General features: G+C 40.8%; 4 protein-coding genes and 1 pseudogene across 4 annotated transcripts; 2 read left to right on the top strand and 3 right to left on the bottom strand.

Moving 5' to 3' along the window:
• Positions 1-27: 27 nt before the first annotated feature.
• On the bottom strand, positions 28-4,869 carry LOC116299994 (uncharacterized). The gene is made up of 2 exons (XM_089035986.1): positions 4,677-4,869; positions 28-4,598 (listed from the first exon to the last, which is right to left on the bottom strand). Exon 2 carries the CDS (start codon positions 4,474-4,476, stop codon positions 28-30), a length of 4,449 nt encoding a protein of 1,482 aa, XP_088892112.1. The 5' UTR covers positions 4,477-4,598; positions 4,677-4,869.
• Positions 4,870-6,349: 1,480 nt separating this feature from the next.
• LOC148908847 (uncharacterized) lies at positions 6,350-11,525 on the bottom strand (annotated as a pseudogene).
• A 2,218-nt stretch (positions 11,526-13,743) lies between these two features.
• On the top strand, positions 13,744-15,400 carry LOC148908846 (ATP-dependent DNA helicase PIF1-like). Its single transcript, XM_089035985.1, has 3 exons — positions 13,744-13,754; positions 13,873-14,932; positions 15,173-15,400. Exons 1-3 carry the CDS (start codon positions 13,744-13,746, stop codon positions 15,398-15,400), a joined length of 1,299 nt encoding a protein of 432 aa, XP_088892111.1.
• Positions 15,401-15,526: 126 nt separating this feature from the next.
• Positions 15,527-16,528, top strand: LOC148908845 (uncharacterized). The gene is made up of 2 exons (XM_089035983.1): positions 15,527-16,261; positions 16,448-16,528. Exons 1-2 carry the CDS (start codon positions 15,527-15,529, stop codon positions 16,526-16,528), a joined length of 816 nt encoding a protein of 271 aa, XP_088892109.1.
• Positions 16,529-17,545: 1,017 nt separating this feature from the next.
• LOC148908844 (uncharacterized) lies at positions 17,546-18,457 on the bottom strand. Its single transcript, XM_089035601.1, has 2 exons — positions 18,209-18,457; positions 17,546-18,038 (listed from the first exon to the last, which is right to left on the bottom strand). Exons 1-2 carry the CDS (start codon positions 18,263-18,265, stop codon positions 17,559-17,561), a joined length of 537 nt encoding a protein of 178 aa, XP_088891727.1. The 5' UTR covers positions 18,266-18,457; the 3' UTR covers positions 17,546-17,558.
• Positions 18,458-18,759: the final 302 nt, after the last annotated feature.

Below are 18,759 nucleotides of genomic sequence, written 5' to 3'. Positions count from 1 at the left end.
ATAGTAGAATGGTGGAGTGCTCGGGGGTCACTCGGCATTCTGGCAGGCCATAAGCTGCTCCTCTGTTTGTGGCTTCATAGCTTTGCATGTGACGCATCTGAATTTGATCGTTTTGACAATACGGTGTATCTTCAGTATCCAATAACGTCTCCTGATCTTCGCAACGGTGCTTGCTATGCCGGAATGGCTAGACTCATGGTTCTGTAGGGCGATTAGGTAGGAAACTCTGCTTTCCTGTGGCAAAAGTAACGGGTTTTTGGTATCGTATGTAACAACAGATTCGTCAACTCTTCCTCCAACTCGTATAAGACCTTCATTATCCACAAACGGGCTTAGGCAACTTAACTCACTGCTCTTGATTCTTGCTTTCAAACTTCTTTGAGCATTCTTTATGATGGTCTTCCTGGCTTGTTCCAACTCTTGTGGTGTGAGCGTTCCTGACTTGTTGGTATAAGCTGGGCTCTTTCTTGCGTGTAGATTATTTACAAATCTTTGAAGCCATGCTTTAACACGAATAAGCGTCTTCCAGCTGGAGAACCTGCTGTAGTCAATAAGGTCTGGCGACTTGACTGCCGTACATACTGCCTTTGGTTTCTTGATTTCTTTGTCAGCATCATTGCAATGCTGGTTTGATTCGTTGTGCGTAATGGGCCACTCTTCTTCAGGGCATTTCAGAAATGCAGGACCATGTTTCCATCTTTCATCAAGTTGTCTGATGGACAATCCACGTGACAGGTCATCAGCAACATTGTGCTTGCCAGGAATGTGATTCCACTGTGCTGGATCAGAGTTGTCTTGAATCTCTCCAATCCTGACTGATACAAATGGCTTGTAGATTCTTGCTTGGCTACGTATCCAAGCTAGTACAATCTCGCTATCGGTGAAGAACATCACCTTAGTAAACTCAATCCTCGTCTCCTCTTGGATGCTTCTGGATAGTCTAGATCCTATGACCGCGCCTTGGAGTTCCAATCGTGGTATCGTCAGAGCTTTGATAGGTGCTACTCTAGACTTGGCTGCTATGAAACGTACTTCAAATGTTCCATTGCTGACGTGCCATCTGATATATGCGCACGCTCCAAATGCATCTTGCGATGCATCAGTGAAAATGCATAGAATAGGAGAATGTGCGCTTTCGTCAGGAGTTAGAGAACGATCAAATGTTACAGAGTTCAGTTCCTTCATTTCTTCGAACAGTGCAACCCATACTGCCTTGATATCGTCTGGAAGCTCGTCGTCCCAACCAAGCCCTCTTTGCCATAACTGTTGTAGACCGATTTTTGCTCTGATGAGAAAGGCAGATGCGAATCCTATGGGATCATATATCCTTGCTACTTGGCTCAGCACTGTTCTCTTTGTCAACTTGCTTTGTTCTTCACACCTAATGTGATTCGGGTTAACTTTAAAGGTAATCGTGTCTTCTTCATTGTTCCACACAGCTCCGAGTATCTTCTCCTCGCTTTGTAGAATGTCGACCTCCTGTCGTTGCTGATTTGAAGAGCCGTCTAAGACTTTGTTCGAAATCCATCCCTTTACCTTGAAACCTCCACTCTCTAGTACTTCATCTAATTCTTTGGTAATCCTTTCAGCTTTCTCTTTGGTGTGTACTGATTCACAGATGTCATCCATATAGGTGTTCTCTCTGAGTGTCTGTGCTGCTTCTGGGTACTTCTCTTGATTTTCATGTGCTGTTTTGCGTAGAGCAATCTGAGCCATGTCGGGAGCGGGTTTGTCGCCGAAAGTAAGCACAGTTTTGACGTAAACACCTGGTTCTCGTGTCGTGTCTAGGTTTCTCCACAGAAAGTGGTGAACATGTTGATCTTGCTCAGTGATCAAGACTCTATGATACATCTTGGAAATATCTCCTGCGAACGCTACGATATCTTCTCTGAAACGCAGTAGGACACCAAATAGACTGTTTAGCAAATCCGGGCCTTTCATCCAGTAGTCATTCAAGCGATGACCTTTGTAAACTGATGAAGAATTGAAGACAATGCGCACTGGGGTACTCTTTTTTTCTGGCCGGATGACAGCGTGATGTGCTATATAGTGTATAGGCCCTTTGTAGTTATCAGCCTCTTCTCTCGTGAGCTTTCTCGCAAATCCCATCTCTTCCAGGTCAGTCATTTGTTTGTCGTAGATGGCTGCTTGCTCAGGATGTTTTGAGAGTCGTCTTTCTGTAGACTCAAGGCTTTTCAGTGCTTGGGCCTTGTTGTCGGGTAACCGGTTTGGATCTTTTATCCACGGATAGGGTACTAGCCATTGATTTCCCACTTTTACACAGGATTTCTCTATTACCTCAGCCTCCTTCTTCTCGACAGTACTGAGGTGATCTAAGGAGCCTTGCTTCGGATTTACGCCCATTGCTTCTGTTGTCCAGAAACTCGTAAGGTCTACTGGTTGCGCATACTTCACGTGTAATGCTAACTTCGTTGATGTACTATCAATGTCGTCAGATGGGGATCCGAAAACCACCCATCCCAGGGGAGAGTGTCTTGCAGCCAGATTTCCACTTTGTCTCGTTTCTCCAGTGTGCATGTGGGCGTGGTCGACCCCGATTAGCAGGTGTACAGTACCTTTTCCTCTTTTGATGTCGGTTTTCCTCAGGTTTAGTCGTTCTGTTATGGTCTGAATTGGCGCTCCGCTGACGTCATCAGTAATGCGTGCTAGCCCGATTGCGTTGATGGTATAACTCTTATTGTCGACTAACGATGTGATGGGGACTTTGTAGACATGCGTCTTTAGGACCTCTTCTTCTCCGCCCACTTTACTCAGGGTTATTGATACAGGTTTTCCTGTAAGTCCTAGTTTGTCGGCCGTTTGTTGGCAAATTATACTTAACTGCGCACCAGAATCAAGCATGATGTTCACACGTTGACATAAACCATTTCTTCCGCGTATGTTACCCGAGACAATAGGCAACAGGGCATCATCTGAACTGCTAGTCGCTGCAACATTAGCGCGCACAGAGTTACAGTGTAACAGCTGATGATGGTATTGTGTACATTGTACACCGTTAATCATCTCAGGGCATTGACGTCTTCTTGAGCAGTTTTGGGATTTGTGATCTCTTCCCGCTTTTTTGAGGCAGCTGAAGCAAGCGTGGTTGTCCTTTACTGCTTTTAATCGATCACTTGCAGGCTTTTCTTTGAAAACCTGACATTGATCAACCCAGTGATCAGAAGATTTGCAGTACCAGCACTTGTACCAATTCGTCGCTTTGCCTTTGCTACCGGTACTTGTAACGTGATGTACACTTTGACGTACATTTCCCTTGTGATGACTAGCATCTCTCAAAGGAGCCGCCGCTCTCATTCTTGATTTCATCACTGTTGTCATCCACGTGATAAGCGCTTGTAATGTCGGCTTTGTCTTTTCACGCTCCAGATCTCTAGACCAGACTTTCCTGTCGTCGGCACACATCTTTTGTTCGATGATTGACAGCATATGACTGTTATCCATGTCGCTTGGCAGTCCAACTTCCTTTAACGTGTTGTAGCATCTGTTGACTAGATGAACTAGGTCGCAAAATCGCATATCTTCGCCATCTTGCAATGGCTTGAATTTGGTGATGTCGTGTGTGATCGTGTCTGATACGTATCTTGGATCTCCAAAAATAGAATCCAAATAGCTCCACGCTGCGTCATAGTCGGTGCCGATGCCTTTAATTAGATCAAGAGGCTTTCCTGTCAAACATGTTCTTAATAGCATTATGCTATCGCGTTTGCTGTAATTCGCTTCGATTGCGTGCTTGAAATCTGCTCGGAATATAGCGTACTCGCGTACGTCACCAGAAAAGCTTGGTAATTTTGGTTTTTCTAGTTGGAAACTCAGAGTTTTCTCGGGTTGTAACCCGCCTTTAATTTCACCGTCCTGAACATCAATGGTGCTATTGTTTGCAGGAAAATTATTAACCGTCGGGCTGTTTGCGTTGAGATTTTCAGTGTTATCGTGATTGTTTGTGCTAGAGTTTTCTGTGACAACAATAGAGTGGTTTATGCTAGAATTATTGGCCTGCATTCCGATGATTCCATCGGTGTTATCGGAAGTTGCTTGAGCCGCACCCTGCTCAGCTTGCATTCCTATCATTCCTGAGCTACTGCCTGGGCCATTCTCTGGAATCACATTTTCTGTATCATTAGGCATTAAATTCTGGTCGTCTGATCCCGTGTGGCTGTCTAAACTGGATAAATACGTTTTGGCTGCGATTTGTAATTCCAAAAAACGATCTTGACATGCCGCAATCCATTGTTCTTCCTTTTCGTACGCATCATCATCATCTATGAGTAACGTATACTCATCGTGTTTCACTTCGAGTGATTCGAAGGCTTCTTCTAATTTAGCTAAGGACTTTCTTACCTCATCAGAAGGCCGTTGTTTATCTAATAACGTCATTAAAGCATTACCACATCGTGTTAGCGTTGACTTCGCCAATCTTCTACTGTTCTTGGCTGTTTTCAGCTGTTCTTCTTCCATCACTTCTCCCTTCTCCACGGACGAATTTGAAAGAAATCGAATGATGTACCGCGAAGAAGTTACCAGAGTCACCACAAACCGTATAGCACTTGTTTATTGTGTAGTAATGTAGTGTATTCGATCTAAAACATGCAGATCACATAGCTTAATATTTACGATTACAATCGTGTATAATGAATCATAAAATTCACACAACTTACTTCTGTGGCGACTATATAAAGACATACTTCTTACACTTCCATAAAATTCCAATCATGTAAAGTACAGGTTAGCAATAACGTCTTGATAGTCCAGGTTAGCAAAATACGTGTCATACATTTTTGAAAACCAAAAAAACTGTGTCTTGATACTCATTTACATAAATCAATGTTATCATAACACGTGATAAAAGTCCACGTGACATAAGTCACACAATCAATGTTCAATAATTAGCATAAATTTAATCTAAACAAACATAGAACGAGGAGAAACGCGATGCCGACAACGCGAATTTGCTGTCTATCAACTTCACACGTTTGCAGCGGCTTGTCGCTCCAGTTTCTAGGTAACATTTTGATAAAGTCCATTGAAGACTCCTCGTTGAAGCGAGACAAGGTAGAAGACTAGTTGTTGTTATTTTTTCTTTTTCTTTTTCCGCCAAATATATGTTTGAACAGTAAGGCCAATATAAATGAAATGTAAGAAAGTGCTAAAAGGTTTTCCAGGCCACCAATTTTGGTGTATTTTTATAACACTGTCACGCAAATCAGACAGACTACCTTGCACCACCCACAATTACACCGAATTTATAGGAACAAAGCAACACGATTTCGTTTTGGAAGTATAGTGATAAATTGAAATTTATAAATGATAAATTTGGAAAAAAATTGGAACCCACGACTTCATACCCACGACCCACGACCATTAGGCAAACTCTGATTAAATTTAAATCAATAACCGTTGGTTTTGTGTTTCTTATGGGTAGCCTGTGGTGTGGAACGCACTCTCTAGTAAGCAGTCAAAAGAAGAGAAGGGCTGCAACAAAGCAAGTGTCCGATTTAAAAACCCCTGTTCAAATTATTTATAAAGCCAATTTATTAAGAGCGAGTCCACCTGAAAACCATGCAATGCTGAAAAATGTGTCTACATGGGGTATCTCCGATTATCTTGATATTTTGCACAGTTATGTACTTTGATGTGATTATTAAATGTGTGGAATATCAGACGAAAATTTTAAAACGCCGAGAAGATATGGATGTCGAATGAATCATGCCCAGACAAATTATGCAAATTACTTGAAATTAGAGCGAAATTCGCAAACAGTTCTCTAAAACTACAGCTCTTTTCGAAATGGAAACTTATACAAGTGTAGTATATCTATTGAACACTACGATGAAGGTATCAAACTATCATAGCAATTCGAAAGAAAATAATTAAGGTAATTTACGATTAAGTCGTTGGAATCGAAATTTAAAACAGGTATTTTTGGCCTGAAATAAACATCGTATATTCTCGCTGCGGCGGGCTTCGAAAAGTACGCAGTTTGATTTTTCTTTACTATAGATAATAGGAAACAAGTGCACGAAAAAATATTTTTGTAAAGTATTAATTGTGAAGCATGAGAGCACCGCAAATTGCGTGATTTAGCGATTATCTTACACAACGAGCTAATGGCTGATTACAACAAAGATAACTCATCAAATGAAAAACCATTGCAAACCAGTAGTAAATAAAGGAAAAAAATCTAGAAGAAGTCAGATATTTAGCTCTGCTACTTACTGTTTGTGAGAGAATGATACAACATTAACAAAGTCAAAAAGCCATACACCAAAATACAGTACACATTCATTGATCTGGACGTCTTTAGGTATTGATATATCTTCAACATAAGAAGTTTAAAAGACATTTGTTTAGAAAAAAAATCAAAATACAGCAAATATAATCCTCCAAGTGGTACCATGGCCATTCAAAGCCGACCATTTCATGTTTTAAGCTGCAACATCATATTGTTATTACATGTGCGACATCATTTGAAACTAGTTTCCGGTGCCCTTAAATTTTTGCTAGAGTCATCGCAAGGTCCTCCCAAAATACACTCTAGCTAGACCGATTAAAGAAGTCACAAAGTGAGCTTCCTCAAGACTCTCTCCCGCAGATTATATCTTTCGGTCGTACGCACGGCAACTTCGACTTCTTCGTCTTCTTCTTCAGTTAGAGGTGCTGGTGGCAACTGACCAAGTTTTTTCATCGCCGCCAGTCTTGAAAAATAGCTGGTGATCTGCTGTACCGTTAGCCAATCTTCTTTATCAAAGACTCGTTTCCCGTAACTATCACGCATGGAACGCATTCGTGTCGATGTTTCTGCTGGCGTCACTTTCCTACCTGTGTCCTCCCCAATCAGGAACTGCCCTACAAGGTAGCTCTTCACGTGCAGTGGAAATCGGTTGCACTGCTTCGATTTTTTCAATGCCCAGCCGGTCACTAGATCAGGAACATGTACTTCTTCTGAATTAGAAGCTGAGCTAACCATTGGTGGACACGAGGGGTTTGGAGGTTTTAGAGAAGTGCATTTTTGCGCCCATTTCCGTCGTATTTGATCATACTGTGATTCTTCGTGAAGCTTGAATTCATGCTTTCCAATATCAAGGTGCTGTTTAAGATAGCGACTGCAGCTATATGCTTTAATACATCCTTCTTCGGGACAATAAAACTTGACAGGTTCTTTGTCTTTTACATCAGGGATATTTGGCTCATTTTTTGCAGCTGGACATGATGAAGGTTCCACTATAGTTTTCTTTAAAATGCCAGACGTCACTTTTGGTTAAAGAAATGGCCGCATTACGATTACGCCCGTCTCACCTTGAGGACTGCCAGTCTTCGATATTTTCATACCCTTTCCGATATTCCACGCCTGCCATACCGTCATTTCTCCATCAGTGTTATATTCGAATTGTTTAAGCTTGCTAATGCCTTTTAATTTAAAAGGTTTCGTAGCACTTTGTATCTTTGTATCTAGCTCAATTATAGCAGCTTGGCATCCTTTCAACCCTCCATAGGAATCAATAGCTTCTTTCAGATGTTCAGCAGTAGTGATATCATGACCTAGTAGGTAAAAATAGTTATATATCAATTAAAGTAAAGTAATATCACCAGCCATATTCCCTGCAATAGATTTACGTTGAAAAAAAAAAAAAAGAATAAAGTTGCGTTACCTTCATTCAAATATCTGTTAATATGTGCCTTAAGTGGTGCAATATTTCTGTCGCAGACGTCTTTACCACTATTTGCCTCACTGAAACTGTAGTTCTTCAGAATCAGCCCTTGTTTCTTAGCAATGGTATGGATACTTGTGATTAAGGCAGCATTATGATAGCAACCAGCATTGTCGCTTCTCAAAAATACTTCTTTGATGTTTGGCAAGGTTTTTGGAAGTTCAAGAAACAGATTCTCTAATACCGACAGCACCGAAAACCAATCTTGATTACACTTTTCTAAAATATGAACGAAGGTGCGCACCTGTGAACAGTAGCAAACATGCATAAAATCATAAAATCAAATTTGTTGTATTTGTATAAAAAGCAATTCATTACATTCTTACTAAAAGACAAATAAAGTACCTCGACGTCGTTTTCTCTGTTACTAGTTGCTTTTGTTATACAGGCCGAAACGTGCCAACTAATTCCCTTTTTCCCAAACCACTCGTTCTGGGTTTCACGGTACTTTTGAGGGAGCCATTTCATAGCCCAATCCATTATGATCAACGTCTGTTCGTAAGCAAGGTTGTCAAGAACTTCTCTTTTGGCCCTTTCTTGGTTGATAGCCCTGACAATGTGTGATTTCCAATCTAGGATTTTCTCTGCTGCTTTTTCGGCATCATGTTTTAGCTCTTGTTGCTCTGGATAACTAGGAATAATAAGGTTAAAATAGTTATTTGAAGCACCTGTGGATAAGTCGGGCTATTCTGTATGAATATCGTTACAATAGTTCCTTTGCAGCTAGAGGTCAAGTGACCTCACCTACCTTAAATCAATCAGCAGTGCCAAACTGATGCCCAGAAATGGAAAGGACAGGTCGAGTTTAGTTAGACGACAATTGCTGATTTGTTTTTAGGTAGGTGAGGTCACAAGACCTCTAACTGCAAAGGGTCTATCACTTAAAGGGAAGAGGGAAGAAATTATAACTTAAAGATCGAGTGCTGATTAAAAATGAAATAATGAAATATTCATGGTACTCTGTTTATCATCGAAACATGTTGTGATGAAGCAAATTGAACACACCCTAAATGTAGCACTGAAAACGATGCAAAACTTTGTTCGCAGACACAGGCGCTCGTTATAAAGTTTTGACTATACCTGTATGAAATAGCCTTTGAGTCGAGCTCGGAAAATATATCTTCACAGACGTCTCTGCAGTCCTGACACCGATCGCATAGCATATCATGATCATGTTTACAATCTGACTTATACTGATTTTCATTTGAAGACAGTGCGAATCGTATACAATGATCAGCACAGGGATTTTCCTCGATTACATGGAGTTTGTAATCAGCTTTCAGATATCTCTTAGCTGTTTGAATCCTTTGTATGAAGTTGTTGGCATGATCAACAGATAAACCTGTACACATAAGAAAAGGGGTAAGAAGATCTTATATAAGCCACTTAAGAGTCAGAAAAGAGGGTCGTAAGATAATTCATCACATTTGTTGCAAAATAGATGTTTACCGAGGGATGCCATGGTATGTATGATCATTTCCATGGTGTCAAAAGCTGACGCTCCTTCAGTCGCTGTGTTGTCTAGTCCTGCAAGACTTTTCTTCTGAAACGATGCACATACCAATGGGAAAATGCATTGAGATCAGATATCAAATTATTATATGTCATATAAATAAATGAATGAACGGTCAGTCGGTCGGTCGGTCGGACGGATAAATGAATGGATGTAGGGAGGGAGGGAGGGAGGGAGGGAGGGAGGGAGGGAGGGAGGGAGGGAGGGAGGGAGGGAGGGAGGGAGGGAGGGAGGGATGGGATGGGATGGGATGGGATGGGATGGGATGGGATGGGATGGGATGGGATGGGTGGATAGATCAATAAACGTACAAACGAATAAATGAACACACACACTGCATGAAAATTAACCATAAGCCTGGACTCCGCAAAAATCTGTAGCCTAGTAATTAGATTATCCGTCTAGTACGCAGATAGCCTGCGTAGGATCATGCGTTCGATTGCTATTTAGAGCTCAGAGTTTTGGTGTCACGTGCCCCTTAGGATTTATTTTCATTTAGTGTCTTTTTTATTTAGAAATAGTTTAATTTCTTTCATTGAAAAGATATAATGTTTGTTTGATTTTAAATGCATACCTTTAAAATGGAAAAGAGCGTCGATCGTCCAAGTGGTGTAAAGCCTGTTTCTTGGCAATATGATTCATAGAGCCTTATCATTCTTGAATTTATCACAGTCCGAACCATGTTTGGTATTTCGATTACTTCTCCATTCGACAACTTTAGCTTCCTTGTTCCGTATGCCACGTCCTGAAGATAATAAGGGCTGCTGATGAAATCTATAAAATGATCGACTTTCTTTTCACCTAACCGATAACGAATCACAGGGTTTTTTCCTTCGCACAAATTTCCAGCGACTGCGTATTTTCTTGCTTCGTCGATTCGCCATGTTGTTAGTCCAGGAACCATTGCCTTGAGTTGCGTTTTGGTGTAGTGCTTGACGAAGATTGACAACAATGTCAGTTTGGTGTGCCGTGATGTGGCCCCATTGTATAGTGAAATTAGCGTCTTCATGACATCATTTTCAGGTCTGTCATCAATTGTTGAAGAAGATACCGTTATTAGCCCGAGAAGTTCTTCAGACTGTCCGGGCGCTATACATTCAAGAGTTGTTGTGACAACTTCATTGGCCTTTCGTTTAATATAAGAACGAGTGCTTCTGGCAACTTCTGTTATGGCTTGGTTTAGTTGAAATCGCACCGGGCTCACTCGCCTGTCGCTCAAACTGGTAATGTGTCGATTCAGGGTTTGAAGTTTACGGTTTGGAAGGGGAGTAGGCATGTATTCTTGATCAGATTGGTCAGCTTGATCATTCAAAGATAAAGACTGTTTGACTGACTAAATGAGACACTGGTGACGTCAAATCATCATGCTTGTTTTCTAACTTAAAGTATACCCCAGGTTGCGCCTATAAATAGATACATATATGGATAGGACTTAGGCTGCGTTTACACCATACCGGACGATAAAAACACATGCAGACATACGAACCTCTGTTCGCTTTGTTCTTGTGATGGCCGCCACTTCGTCATCGCTGTCGGCTAGGGCTAGAGGAGGTATAATACCTTTCTCTTCGTTCAAGCTACAGGCTGAGTCTTGCAACCGGCGGGATGAAATGTAAACAAGACAAAAATTAAATGGACTAACAACCCTTCTAGATCTGGCACATCTGCATGTGACTGACTGACTGACTGACTGACTGACTGACTGACTGACTGACTGACTGACTGACTGACTGACTGACTGACGGACTGACTGACTGACTGACTGACTGACTGACTGACTGACTGACTGACTGACTGACTGACTGACGGACGGACGGACGGACGGACGGACGGACCGACCGACGGACGGACCGACCGACGGACGGACCGACGGACGGACGGACCGACGGACGGACTGACCGACGGACCGACTGACAGACTGACTGACTGACTGACTGACTGACCGACTTAAACATGGGATAAATAAAATCATACCTGCGATACTGAGCCCTCTAGAGTTCTTCTGTGAATTCCTAAACATTTCATGCAAATCCCTGCATGAAACAATGGTAAACAACGTTCTGAATTAGCTTTTTCATAAATCTAATTAGCAAAACTGAAGAATAAAGTAAATTAAAGCAGTACCTTGACCGATTTCGCACAAAACCCCCCAACTTTCAAATATTTCTGATGACAGTCGCTTTGTTACGCCTCTAACCGGTTTTTGTTTGCTGTCGTGAGCTGGATGTTTGCATGATTTGCTTGGACGCCATCCCAGCCCAAACTGATCTCTGTGGAGTGGGCATATTATGAAAGTGTCCACATCCTCTTCATTGAATAATCCCGCTCTGAGAAGACACAACTTCCATTCCGCGTTCACATCATTCGGTGAAGTCTGGAAGCAGCCTTTTAGATGATTTGAGACATTATTTGTACATGATTTTAGTGGAAGAAAAAACGTCTGTTTGTTGTTTCGCCTAGAAATCCCACAAGATTTTTTCGAATATTTTTGGAAAGAGCAAAACGCCATTGCATTATCAGAACCAAAACAAGGTTCTCATATAGTTAAAGAAATGATTGAAGGATAATTAACTATCGATCGTTACGTCACTTTTAATGTCTCCACTGTTAATGTATGCAAATTTGGTGTGTATTTAAATACGTCTAATGAAAACACATTTGAAGCAAGAAGTCTATAAGAAGTCTATAAGAAGTCTATAAGATGTATCAAAGAAATCTAAGAAAATATTATAGAATCTTAAAATTTTTCAAGTTCGTCGTGATTAGATGAACAAGCTGGATCATGTAATAGTGAACCGAGTTAAAAGAAATTCCGCGCAACCAATCAGAGACAACTATTCTCACGCCTGAAATGATTTCGATCCTGATCGATCGTATCAGATAAATATATTAAAATGTTAAAGTATTTTTGAATTTGGTTTATCGTATGTGAGCGTAGTTTTGTTTATAGCAACATAAAGTTAAGTGGATGTCGAACGAATAAGGGAATTTAAAATGAAGATGAAATTGTATAAAAAGCATCGATCGACACAAAGTGCCTTATATTTGAGTCAACGAGCACAGAACATATATATGTAAACAACAAATCTAAATTGTGAACTTGTATTTACTATTCTTACACGGTAAAGGTTTTTATACATTATAATATGAACTAAGTCTACGCCGTTTTTTGTTTGAAAATATCGTCATGGACGTATTGTTGGGTCACGTGACACCTTCTAACAAGCGAAATTTCATCCATTTGAGATGTAATTTTTCCTAGAAAAATGAAACCTTTACAAAGATTTTTTTTGCTAAACAGGTTGCCCTATCATTGATATATCTGTGATAGCTTTCGAAGTCAAAGGAAATGAAGCCGCATATTTGAACATAGCTCCTTTCTAATCTATATTTTTATAAGCTCGAAAACAACTGCATAATATCCATAATTCAAAAATCTACAGAACAGTCAAATTTTAAATACTTAAATTTTTATTTACTTTACAATGCTTATAAGGTCACAAGTCAGTCGTGGACAAGATATGAATTCTCTATCTAAACTGTAGAGAAAATACGAGACCCTCAAACTTCAGGAAAATTTTATGCTAATTTTGGCCGTTTTGAGGCTAAAACATTCAAACAGCTGTAACTCCAACGCTTTTTACGCTAAGGTCAAACAACTTTGCTTGAGTAGTAAGATCATCAAGATGTACAAACAAGCTAAGTTTAAAGAAAATCGGTGAGGTACCATGTAGACCTGCCTGCATGGTTTTCACACGGACTCGCTCTTAATCAAAAAACCCATGTAGTCACAGGTAGCCCAAGCTTGGTTTCTGTGGTGTCCTGTTATAAGGAAATGTATGGGGAATCATCAAAAATTTCAATAAAATCATCAAAACGTGAAATAAAGCCTCGAAATTTTACCTAATCATTGAGAAATAGCACTTCTTTCGCTCTGCGTGGTTATTTTTTGAATTTAGCCCGTTTTAAGATTTTTTTTACCCACCACTAAGGAATAAGAGAAGGTTGGAAACTCGGGATCCAAAAGCGAGCCATCACGAGTCTTTGAAACCTCGTACGTCTTCTAATTTTCTTTCCAGCGCCAAATTTTAGTCATAACCCTTCTCTCACATCCCTATAGAACCGAGAAAGTCGCATTAGAGATTAGTCTTCGCGTCTTTAAGCCATGAAATTTGCCTGTATTCACATACTACCTCGCTTGTTCTGACCCGTACTGGGAGCTCACTGTACACCAGTTCAACGGATTTCCTTCGGCAACCGACCCGAGGTCACGCCGGGAGTCTTCGTATCATATTCGCCGAACTTCGACGTCATGCCTCGGCAAACGTATTGTCATAGAGTAACCAATCACAAGAAGACGCAGGGAAGACCTGCTTGCTTGTTGTTTTCCGATCGAACTGTTTTACGATCTCTACTACTTTTTATAGCTAGCTAGAATAATACAAGAATACAATCCATAAAAAATTAAAGGAATTATGAATGAATCAATACTGAAAGACCAGGATGGATCTCAGGTGAGGTGATTTTAAAGCTTTAAAGTACTTTGAAGCATTTCGATTTTGTGATTATCCGGCTGTCCGAAACACGTGCGTTGACAAGTTTAGACTTAAGCTAAATATTTTTGTATCTTAGGCTCCTAACTCGTGAACAACTACAAGTTTTAACCGCTGCTGAAGAAGGGCATAACCTGTTGTTGAGTGGTCAAGCTGGCACCGGAAAATCTTTTGTTGTAAATGCAATCGTCCAAAGATTAAGAAGGTTAGATCGATGTGTTGTTGTCGTGTGTTCGAGCGGCATTTCATCTTCGGTCTTCGATGGCACTATAAAAAGCAAGACCGTACACTCGTACTATGGCCTCCTTACAGTGGATATGCCTTCACATAAGGTTACATCTCAATCTTTGTCGATGCCCCATCGGGTGGCTCTGATTAAAGCTGCAGATGTTATCATCTGGGACGAGGCAGGTATGTCCAGTAAAAGAATATTTCAGCTCGTGAACAAGATCCACAAACAGCTTGACGAGGAGGATGATTCAAATCGTAAGCCATTCGGTGGAAAGCAGATGATTTTGGTGGGCGAATTTCTTCAGTTGCGGCCTGTACCCAATATATTTGATGCTGGGGATTTTATGTTTAGATCTAAATTATTTGACGTCGCAGTTCCTCACCGCTTTATGTTGTCAAAACCATTACGTCAGGAGACTGCAGATGAACCTTTCGTTAGAGCCATACAGCAACTTCGCCTTGGTAAATGTTCAGCTGAGAGTAGCCTTTATCTACAATCCTTAAACAGGCCCATCGTAGAGGAAAATGCCATCCATATCTACTTCAAGAAACTTTCAGTTGAGTTCCATAACTTCAAGGCTATTACGGAAATGCCAGGGGAATTAATACAATACGAGTGCGAAGATGTTGGCAAAGTCGAGAAAATTAGTTGCCCTGCTTCAGAGAAACTTTTGCTAAAGAAGAACGCAAGGGTCATGCTGGTGTGGAACCTGACCGATGAACTGAAGAATGGAACACCAGGAACATTCCTCATGGTCAGAAACGGCTTGCTCGAAGTTGATTTTGGCGCGAAGGGTAAAATCTTACTGAAGCGTCAAACATGGGAAAAGCGCAATCTAGAAGGTGCTGTGGTCGGCAGCCGGACCCAGTTTCCTATAGTTTTGTTTTATGCCTCTACTTGCCATAAGGTACAAGGATTGACCCTGCCTGCTGCTGTGGTACACTGTACGAAAGAGTTCGTACCAGGCTTAATTTATGTCGCGGTTTCACGCGTACGCAACGAAAAACAGTTACAGCTTTGTAATTTCAGCCCGAAACAATTATTGCCTCCCCCACGAGATGCTATCAGCGTATGCGACAAGAATATAGCAATGATTGAAAATCACAGTTGCTGTACACAGCAGTAACTTGGTCTCGAGTTTTTCCAGGTGTCCGACAGACGTGAAGAACTTTGTGAGGAGCATGTAGATGAGCCCGAGAATCTTTCAAGCCTTTCAATGGATAATTATCCCGACGGAATCGTTTGCTCATTTTTCGAGCAAGAGGAAGAAACCGTAGTGGCAGATTTGCAAGGCAACGTTTTGCTTACTTTAGAAGATAATGAAAACGAAATGGCTGTTTTACCAGAAGAACTGCGAATCGACGAGCTGCTTTAAAAGAAAATTGTCACTGACCCTTTAACAGATTTCGCTGCTAAAAAGAACTGTGCCATACGCGGCATTCTCTCCAACAATTCTCAGATTTATCTTTTCGCCAGAATACAATGGATCAAGATTTTCAATATGTTTGTCAACCATTTGGCGAAGAATCCCGACGAACTGTATACCAGGAAGGAACTTACAGATGCAACTCATTTTTTTTACATAGAGCTACTAAATTCTGCTGATTTTAGGAGAGAATTGAGATCAGTATTTTTGGTCGATGAGTTACAAGAAGAGCACTATTCTATTGGGTCAACTCTCTGTATGGATTTATTTACCATGTTTGTTCATCTGCTTGCCGCAAAAGTTGTGGAATCTCACCAGTTAGAGCAGATCACTATCATTAGAGTTGATGATATGCCTCCAGAAGGCCTTGCAAAGATTCGTCACGTTGGAGGTTGGGCATTCCGAAAGGAGCTCGAGAAAAGGAGAAAATATGTTCGAAGCAACATGTTTTCTCCAAGTTCTTCGACGCAAGAAACCATGACAGCATCATACCAGATGTGTCTACTCCTTGAAGAACACGTCGTTGTACAGCACTCTTGGCTCCAAGAAAATACGGCATATCCCGGCACGCTTGACGTTACCGAAAATAGGCAATATAGAGAGCATGGCCTCCTTCACATCTGTGATGCGGCGTTTGATTTTGTACGAGAATTAGAGCAGAAGAGGGTTGATTTGATAAACATCTCAAGAATGCAGCGAGACGCGGATAAAGAAGGTTTTATTGACACCGCAATTCTAGCTATCGAAAATGATCTGGAGATTGAGTCAAGGTGGAGAGAAATATTTCTGGGTATTGCAGAAAAAGAAAAGGTAGGTTACGAATTATATGATCAAAAGGGCAACTTAAACCAAGGACGCAAAGAAATATCAGACGGAAATTTCAAGAGATGTGAATTACAAAAAGCCACCTTATTTTATTTGCAGTACTTAGTACTTATCTAACCTCATAACCTACCCATACATTGATTTTTCTCTTTTATTCATGATTATATTCAGGCATTAACGCAGGAAATATACACCAGCATCATTACGCGGTATATGAGAATGGGTGCATGCCAATTTCTCAGAGACTTTTGAAGAAGTTACCGCATCAAGAAGTCGTGTGAGCACCGTAAACGAATTCTGCAAAGAACTGTGGTTGCGGATCAGAAGAAACAGCACCCTCCTTTTGCCCAAATCCTTAGTGATGGAAGCGCTGGTAAGATCGACAGTCACAACAACTTGTCCTCGTTCGTGGCAAAGTTTGGGAAAGAAGGTTTGACCCGAGTGTACGTGAAGGCGCAGCTACTTAAGCTTTGCCGCGCTTATGGAGCAGAACATGTAAAGGTCAACCACAAAAAATCTCTCATGGTTGCAGAATTGATATCTGCAATACATACCATAAATTCACGCAGCGACAATGATGGAAGGAAAATCCCGTTCCCAACGATCCTCCGCAATGATTAAGGTATGATTAATACATTGTAATTGCTTCTTTTATTGAAAATTTAAGTCAGGCCAGCACAAGATCCATTACTACTATCACTAAATAGTGATAATTAAACAATAGAAAACAAAGGATTCTGTATGAAATAGTACTAATTAGTACTATTTAATGTTCACGGTTTTAGTGCGTGCACTCTATAAGACTTGGTAGCTCGATGCTTAGAGAGCATGGTACATGACTCGCCAGGGCACATGTTCAAATCCCGAATTTTTTCTGAGTATTTCAATTTTCAGCTGCAGAAGTTGCTTCATATACTGCGAGGATCAGCTCCATTTGATAACTCAATTAAATAAAACAATAGTGAAAGTAGGGGGAAAGTAGCGTTTTTCTGTCTAGCTGCCGTGGGGGGGGGGGGGGGGGGTACTCTGCCAGGATTTGAGTAGGGGTGTTCTGCTGGGATTCTGAAAGGGGTACCCTGTTTATGACAAAAAAAACCTCAAATTTGTGAATCCCTGAATATGACAGGAAATTCAGGAAGAAGTTGGAACTTGAGTGAAATTGCATACCCTGCATGACAAGAAGCTCGAAAAACCATACACTGTTCAGCGGACCATCCCCATATATTCCATATGGGGAGTACCCGCCCCCCCCCCCCCCCCTACCCCGGGGGCCAGCCCTGACTCAACGTAACCCTGCATTCGATTTGCGACTTATCGTATTTTGACCAAGACGAATGGAATTCTGGGTCGACTCTTGTAAACGATAGGTTGGGTTGTTGTTTTGCCCATTACAAGCCCTGACCTGGCAAAAGTGATTTTCCACTACGTCTTGATTTATAATCCAGGGTTTGATTGCAGACTCAGGAAATCTCGTGAGCTTAATCTTAACGATGGATTTGAAACCATGTACCATGCTCTGCAAGTCGAACCACAGCTTTGACGAAATGAAATTCTTGGGTTGGTTTTTGCTTTCGGCTCTCCATCTCAAGAAATAAGAAAGAAAGGAATCCAACTTTCTGATCCTGCTGTCGTACATAGAGTGGAGGGCTTGTTTGCTAGTGCAAAAAAAATCAATCAATTCACTGGTATGGCTAAGTAACTTAATTGTCTCGTCGATAGAAGAGCCGTCTTTCCCTGTATCGTCCAAGAACCTTTTATGTGCCTGAAAAATGGAGAACCAAAATAATTAAACTAATAGGTAAAGATCTCACGAAAATAACTTGGTCATACTTTATGACCAGTCCATAATTCTGTTTTATTTATTTTTAAAGTTCAGTGTATTATTAGCTGTAACTTGATCTGGTTAAATTAATTACAGTATCCAGCTATTACCTGCATTAGATAAAGCATTGACTTATTCATAACTTCTTCTGCAAGGTGATTTCGCATCTTTGATGCTGCATCCAGGTTGAAATGATGCTCTGTAAGCCTCTCGTGAATGTGGAGGGAAGTAGAAACCTGGTCAAAATTGTATGCACTAGCTAACTGTGCCCAAAGAATCTTTTTCCCTCCAACAGTTAGGCATCTTGGCTTTTCCTCAATATTGCTCTTCTGCAAATTATTGCGAATCTTTTTTATGTTGTGCTTTAAAAAAAGTACAGCATTAGTTATATACTGGTATTAGTTATATCATATATATTGAAGATTGTCGGGTATACATTTATAATAATTCAAATATAGGACATGCGTATAGGCACATTTGTATGGCTTAACATGTGTTTAGCTATAGCTATACACATGTGCCTTTATGCCATGCCATGTAACTAATTGGAATATACAAATATGAACAAGCTGCACAACATTGACCATCAGGAGCTATGACTTGACAGTTTTTGGAAAAAACTAATCTCTCGACTCTTGATGGGTCCTCTTTATGAAATTTC

This window comes from Actinia tenebrosa, unplaced genomic scaffold (assembly GCF_029948245.1).
Source record: "Actinia tenebrosa isolate PJP-AT-01 unplaced genomic scaffold, QUT_ActTen_1.0 PGA_scaffold3__52_contigs__length_22856419, whole genome shotgun sequence".
In the NCBI taxonomy this organism is placed as follows: domain Eukaryota; kingdom Metazoa; phylum Cnidaria; class Anthozoa; order Actiniaria; family Actiniidae; genus Actinia; species Actinia tenebrosa.
Note: the sequence above shows the minus strand (reverse complement) of the source record. Positions and strands in the feature narration are given on the sequence as shown.

Excerpts from the sequence above, each read along its gene's own strand:
- LOC116299994 (XM_089035986.1), bottom strand. The coding sequence starts at position 4,476 with ATGGAAGAAGAACAGCTGAAAACAGCCAAGAACAGTAGAAGATTGGCG.
- LOC148908846 (XM_089035985.1), top strand. Across the intron at positions 14,933-15,172 it reads ATGCCTCTACTTGCCATAAG|GTGTCCGACAGACGTGAAGA; the intron begins GTACAAGGATTG and ends GAGTTTTTCCAG.
- LOC148908845 (XM_089035983.1), top strand. The coding sequence starts at position 15,527 with ATGTTTGTCAACCATTTGGCGAAGAATCCCGACGAACTGTATACCAGG. Across the intron at positions 16,262-16,447 it reads GTATTGCAGAAAAAGAAAAG|GCATTAACGCAGGAAATATA; the intron begins GTAGGTTACGAA and ends GATTATATTCAG.
- LOC148908844 (XM_089035601.1), bottom strand. The coding sequence starts at position 18,265 with ATGCGAAATCACCTTGCAGAAGAAGTTATGAATAAGTCAATGCTTTAT. Across the intron at positions 18,039-18,208 it reads CAATGCTTTATCTAATGCAG|GCACATAAAAGGTTCTTGGA; the intron begins GTAATAGCTGGA and ends TCCATTTTTCAG.